Source organism: Pleurodeles waltl, chromosome 8 (assembly GCF_031143425.1).
Source record: "Pleurodeles waltl isolate 20211129_DDA chromosome 8, aPleWal1.hap1.20221129, whole genome shotgun sequence".
Lineage (NCBI taxonomy): Eukaryota > Metazoa > Chordata > Amphibia > Caudata > Salamandridae > Pleurodeles > Pleurodeles waltl.
In genome coordinates this window covers 125,636,546-125,643,212 of record NC_090447.1, presented here as the reverse complement: position 1 = coordinate 125,643,212, position 6,667 = coordinate 125,636,546, and the positions used below count along the sequence as shown (strand labels likewise).

The 6,667-nt window shown below is 54.3% G+C and overlaps 1 protein-coding gene across 2 annotated transcripts in view; it reads left to right on the top strand.

The window, feature by feature from the left end:
- Window positions 1-1,283: 1,283 nt before the first annotated feature.
- GAB2 (GRB2 associated binding protein 2) overlaps window positions 1,284-6,667 on the top strand; it is a 396,835-nt gene continuing 391,451 nt past the window's right edge. Inside the window, exon 1 of one of the 2 annotated variants that reach the window (XM_069203930.1) lies at window positions 1,284-1,765. In XM_069203930.1, the coding sequence (XP_069060031.1) occupies window positions 1,694-1,765 (72 nt within the window). In that variant the 5' untranslated portion in view covers window positions 1,284-1,693. The remainder of the gene's footprint in view (window positions 1,766-6,667) is intronic. The other variant, XM_069203929.1, reaches the window with a different exon arrangement.

Here is a 6,667-nt window from a genome sequence, read left to right as displayed (position 1 = left end):
TCACTACCTTTCTTAACTCCAAATATTCTTTGGTGTGGCCTGTGCTGAGGGGCTTTCTTACCCCTGTACAAACCCCGATAAAGAATGGTTCTTAGAAGAAAATGCTCATTCAATGCCAGAGAGTTCCCTTATTTCTGATAAACGGTGTAAGGCAGGGGTCTTCAAACTGAGGAGCCTCAAGAGATCCAGGTCCTGGCCAAAACAAGGATTATGCAGATTATAGTGCTTAGTTTTGCGCATTAAAATGTTTATTGCATTTGTAAAAAAAAAAAAAAGTAACAGAATGTAACTTCGATGTTTAAGTCTAGACTTATTTAAACATTCCCAACTTAATAGTGTAGTTATGAAAATTGCTGAGGGAGGCCCCCCTATGGTTTATTTTTTTCCTCCCTCTGGCGGGGCGCGGCACTAACAGGTTTGAAGACCACTGGTGTAGGGTGACTTCAATTGAGTCCCTTGTCCAGCCCAAGGGGATTTGGTGAAGCATCTTGGACAGAGGTGTGCTATGAGCCCTTTGGATTATGGCCAGATAGATAAAAAGGAGCTTCACAGGGGCAGACAGGAAGGGGTGTAGTGCTCCAGTCCAGGTTTTTGCTTTGAATTGTGGGATTTGCAATCGTGTATATTCCATTATTAAACAGGATAGCAAGTCCCAGAATACAAAGGAAAAACGCATCACACTTGGACCTGTGAAAGGTGACAGCAATGTGTACATCAGACCCATGTGTAACATCCTGATTTCATTATGCTGCATGACACACACACCTGGGGTTACGGCGTGCCTCGATATCAAGGGCACACAAAATGTCCAGTCCTGTGACTCATTTTAACAAATCATTGTTTTAACGAGCGCTTGTCCAGCCGGATGGATTGGACTGAAAGAGAACTTCAAATCCCACAATGCACTGAATTGCTAATGGATAGCCCTTGCTGGAAATGGGTTGGATCTAGTAAGCCTCCGAGCATGATTGCGCATCCCTCATTTCGCTCAATCCAACTGAAAGACTGCACTGAAATACTTGCAAAACCCCTAAAAATATATTAATTTGCCCAAAATGTTGTGCTGAATAATGAAAAGCTCTAGTGTTTCTACAGAGGACGAGCACCTGTTATTTAAATGGAAATAAAACAGAATATTTCCAGGCAGCTACTTAAGGATCAGGCGCTGAGTCCTACAGGACGAGGGTCCGCCCTGCGCCGAGTCCCACAGGACGGGGTCCGCCCTGCGCAAGGCACCCCCAGACGCAGCTTTGCGCGTGTTTGTGCCTTTAAGAGGCTCGCTTGCCTCCCCGGGCTGGCTGTGGGTGTGGTGTGTGCGGAGCCCGTGCCTGGGAAACAGAGGAACAGTTTCCTGCTTCCAGCGGCAGCTGGGGCTGAAAGTGTCAGACAAGAGGAGACAGTATTCGGCAGCCCTGTCACTGCGCGTAAAAATAAAATCCGACGGGAAAAAATACCCGGGGGGCGCACGGTGCCGCGCGGTGTTGTCTGCAGGGGCGCGGCGCACAGAGGGACCAGTGCGGTTGGATTTGAGAGCAGTCCTGCTGGATGCACCCGGAGGCGGAGGCTGTGTGGAGCTGAATGAGTGGATTGCAGAGCTGACACCAAAAGGAAGGATCCGTTTTGTGTCCCCTCGACGCCTGGTCGGATGCCTGTGGATTGTTAGGGCTCAGCACGCACCACGGAGCCTGCAAGCATGAGCGGAGGGGAGGTGATCTGCTCCGGATGGCTGCGAAAGTCCCCGCCGGAGAAGAAGTTGAGGAGATATGTAAGTAGTGCTGGTTGGTGCGTGGTTTCGGCTGCAGCCGGTGTGGACGCCGGTTTGTGGGTGTCCATCTGGTTTCCAGAGAGGAGTCGGTAGCGGGACAGGGTGGGAAGGTGCTGATGGTCTCTTTAGTCGGGGCTGGTCTGTGGTGGTGCCTTGTACTTTCGCGGACCCTGGGTTTGTCTTCAGGTTCAGGTGTGTGGTTGGTATCCCCGCGGCCACCAGTTTGCAGGGGTTTGTGTTTATGAAGTTCTCCCTGCAGCTGACAGTTTGTAACCAGGAACACAACAGAGGGGGCGGCGGGCTGCACCTGCCACAGGTGTACCTCTACGGGGGGGTAAACAAGGAGCCAGCGTGTGCGGCGGCGCGCGCAGCTCTGTGTGTGCAGCCCTCGGTGTGTGATAGTGCGCGCAGCCCTCGGTGTGTGGTAGTGCGCACAGATGACGGTGCGCGCAGCTCTTTGTGTGTGGCAATGATAGTGCGCCCAGCCGAAGATGGTGCGCAACTGGCAGTGCACATAGCCTTGGGTGCGCGCAGTTCTCCATGCGTGCAGCCCTCGGTGTGTGGCAGTGATAGTACGCGCAGGATTCTGTGCGCAACTGACAGTGCACCTAGTCCTCGGTGTGTGCAGCTTACGGTGCGCACAGTTTACAGTGCGTGCACCCTTGGTGTGTGGCAGTGATAGTGCGCGCGGCCCTCGGTGGTCAACTTAGAGTGCACTTAACCCTCTGTGTGGTAATAATATTACGCGCAGCTCTCGGTGCGTGACTGGCATTGCACCTAGCACTCGGTGTGTGGACCTGACGATGCGCGCAGCCCTCGGCGTGTGTCAGTGCGCGCAGCTCTCGGTGTGTAACTGGCATTGCACCTAGCACTCGGTGTGTGGACCTGACGATGCGCGCAGCCCTCGGCGTGTGACAGTGCGCGCAGCTCTCGGTGTGTAACTGGTATTGCACCTAGCACTCGGTGTGTGGACCTGACGATGCGCGCAGCCCTCGGCGTGTGACAGTGCGCGCAGCTCTCGGTGTGTAACTGGTATTGCACCTAGCACTCGGTGTGTGGACCTGACGATGCGCGCAGCCCTCGGCGTGTGGCAGTGATATTACGCGAAGCTCTCGGTGCGTAAGTGGCATTGCACCTAGCCAGTGTGTGCAGCTGACTGTGCGCGCAGCCCTCGGCGTGTGACAGTGATAGTGCGCGCAGCCCTCGGTGCACAAGTGACAGTGCACTTAGCTCAGTGCCTGCAGCTGACAATGCGCTTAGCTCTCCATGTGTGACACTGATAGTACGCGCAGCCCCTGTGTACACACTGCTCGCAGCCCTATGTACGCAGATGACAGTGCGCGCAGCCCTCTGTGTGACAGTGCACACAGCCCCCTCCCCCTCTGTGTGTTCCTTTTGAAAACACACGCACCTCTGGGTGTGCAGAGCGTTAGTCCGCACACCCCTCAGCGTGTTCAGTTGTAGTGCATGAATCTATCAGTGTGAGGAATCAGGAGGGCACGGTGCCCAGGTACGCTGAGCAGACACTGGAGAGTATAGCTATCACTCTGCAGGGTTTGTTCTGCGCACACATCCCTCAGTGTGTGACATTGTCAGTGCACTGAAAGTGCAGGAAACTCTCGATGTACCCCTGACGTGCACGTGCACCCTTGTTTCACAACTAAACGGTCCTCGTTCTGTCGCGCTGATTCTTCACAGCCCTCAGTGAGCACTACTAACTATTCACACAGCGCTCAGTGTGTACAGCTGAGAGGATGCAAGCAGCTCTCAGTGCACAAATCACGGCCCACCTCGCTTTGCTTTGTTGCATTGATAGCGTAAGCAGCCCTCATTGTGTCCCTCTGACAGTATTCACAACCCTCGGAGAGCAGCGCTGTCAGGACACTGAGCCCTCTGTGTGCACAGCAGCTGAAGGTGCAAGCAGCTGTCAGTGCAGCACTAATGAGTGCACACTCAGTTCTTGTTACAAAACAGCAGGATGCGATTGGCCACGCCTTCCAGGAGTGACAGTGCGCACTGCCCAGCTCTAGTGGACAGGGGCCGGCGCGCGCACAGCGCTCCAAGCGCACGTGCAAAGTGCAGCACAGAAGACAACACGCACATTCATTCTGAGGAAACCGGCCTGAGTGCGTAACATCACAAGTGAGGCGGCAGAAACACGCAGGCCTCTGTGTACAACTGCAAGCATTGCACACAGCCTTAACTTTTCAAAGTGTGACGGCTCACCCAGTGCTGCGTGTACAGCAGACCTGTCAGTACACAACATCCGTACGAAACAGCAGAAAACCTGAGAGTGCACACAAAGGAGCTTGGGAATGCACGCAGCCCAAGAGTGCAACAGAACGCACGACAATGCATGCCGCATTAAATGTGCACATCGCTACACACAACAATGGGAACTCCCGGCGAAAGCTCACACACAGCCCTTACAGCCCCAGGGTACAGTAGGATCCCTTGCAGTGCACATCTCATTAAAGGTGCAAACATCTCCACACAGTAGTAGACACGGGCAAACCGTACAGCTCCAAGAAAATACACAGCCCACTGGTTGTAACACAGTGGGGCAAGGCTGTGTGTACACCAGCTATTTCAGTGCACAGACCTGCTGTGCAACTGTAGTGTTAATGTGCACAGCCCTACTTGTGTTTGTGTAACAGCACCTGCAATACAAGCAGATATCTCAGGAAGCACACAACCCTCCCAGGGCAACACACTGCACTCTGCCTAGTGTCCCCGTTCTGGCAGTGTACTGTACACAGCCCCCTCCCTGTGTACAGTGAAATCCGCGTTACACACAACCACGCCCCGGGACTCATTTACAAGCGCCTTGTGCTGCCACTGCGTCATTTTTGTTTGACGCAGCGCTAGCAGTGCACCACACTGCTCCATATTTACAAGCTGACGCATTGGGCCCAGTGCGTCAGTTTGCAAAGCCCTACGTCACATTTTACCTGCGCCAGGTATAATGTATGCAAGGTAGGCATTCCCTCAGAAAAAAGAAGTGAGGCAGTGAAATGTATAACTTGTCACTGCTTCATTCTATGACTTCGCTGTTGAAATGTTACCACCTGCTCAGAGCAGGTGTAAAGTTGATGCAGGGCTTTTTCCTATGGGACTTTCCTCGCAATACTGACCATGTGTCAGATTCTTGTAAATGATGCCTTCTGTGTGCAAATGATCCAGCACTAAAGACAGTGCTTGGTGCTGAAGCACATGGCCTGCCTGCACACTGCGGGTAGCTCCTGCACACTGCGGGTAGCTCCTGCACACTGCGGATAGCAACCTCGGCTTGAATCTGCACTGTCTCTACACAGCTGGCACGCCATCTGTATGCAATGCTTAATTTGAGCCAGTGGTCATTTGGGGGGGAGGGGGCACTTATTTTTCCACATCACACCTTTACTGAGACAAAAGAGGGACAAACTTACCAAGCAGATATAGGAATGAAGAGAAAGTCACAAAGAGATTAAAGCTGGAACCTGCAGGGGTAGGATAAAGGGAAGTATCTGGTAGTGAATTAAAAGGCACAAGATGAGTTTATCACTGCAGGCCTTGGTATATGGTTTGCCAACATTTAAATGCCCACTTCTTGGCACCAGCACTTATTCTTTTGCAAATTAAGCACCATATTTGTGCATTAGTGGCATAAGAAGCGAGTGCACAGCCCTTGGAGTATCTAGTATGCTAGCCCCCTGTGTACATGGTGTGCCGCGGCGTCTGCAGCGTGCAAAGCAGCTAGTGGGGAGGTAGTGTGTTAGCCCCGTGAGAAACCAGTGTGCTAGCCCCATGAGAAGCCAGTGTGCTAGCCACATGAATAGCCACTGTGCCAGCCCCCTGTGCAGATGGTTTGCTAGCCCCGTGAGCAGATGGTTTGCTAGCCCCGTGAGCAGCCAGTTTGCTAGCCCCGTGAGCAGCTAGTGTGCTAGCCCTGTGAGTAGCCAGCCCCATGAGTAGCCAGTGTGCCAGCCCCCTGTGTAGATGGTGTGCAGCGGGGCCCTCAACGTGCACAGCAGCCCCGTGAGCAGCCAGTGTGCTAGCCTCGTGAGCAGATAGTGTGCAGCTAGTGTGCTAGCCCAGTGGGCATCCAGTGTGCTAGACCCGTGAGCAGCCAGTGTGCTAGGCCTATGTGCCTTCAGTGTGCCAGACCGTGAGCAGTAGTGTGCTGGCCCCGTAGCAGCTACTGTGCTAGACTCGTGCGCAGATGGTGTGCTAGCCCCGTGAGTACCCAGTGTGCTGGCCCCGTGAGCAGTAGTGTGCTAGCCCCGTGAGAAGCCAGTGTGCTAGTCCCGTGAGAAGCCAGTGTGCCAGCCCCCTGTGCAGATGGTGTGCCAGCCCCCTGTGCAGATGGTGTGCTAGCCCCGTGAGCAGCCGGTGTGCTAGCCCCGTGAGCAGCCGGTGTGCTAGCCCCGTGAGCAGATGGTGTGCTAGCCCCGTGAGCAGCCAGTTTGCTAGCCCCGTGAGCAGCTAGTGTGCTAGCCCTGTAAGTAGCCAGCCCCATGAGTAGCCAGTGTGCCAGCGCCCTGTGCAGATGGTGTGCAGCGGGGCCCTCAACGTGCACAGCAGCCCCGTGAGCAGCCAGTGTGCTAGCCTCGTGAGCAGATAGTGTGCAGCTAGTGTGCTAGCCCAGTGAGCATCCAGTGTGCTAGACCCGTGAGCAGCCAGTGTGCTAGACCCATGTGCCTTCAGTGTGTTAGACCGTGAGCAGTAGTGTGCTGGCCCCGTAGCAGCTACTGTGCTAGACTCGTGCGCAGATGGTGTGCTAGCCCCGTGAGTACCCAGTGTGCTGGCCCCGTGAGCAGTAGTGTGCTAGCCCCGTGAGAATCCAGTGTGCTAGCTCCGTGAGAAGCCAGTGTGCCAGCCCCCTGTGCAGATGGTGTGCTAGCCCCGTGGGCAGCCAGTGTG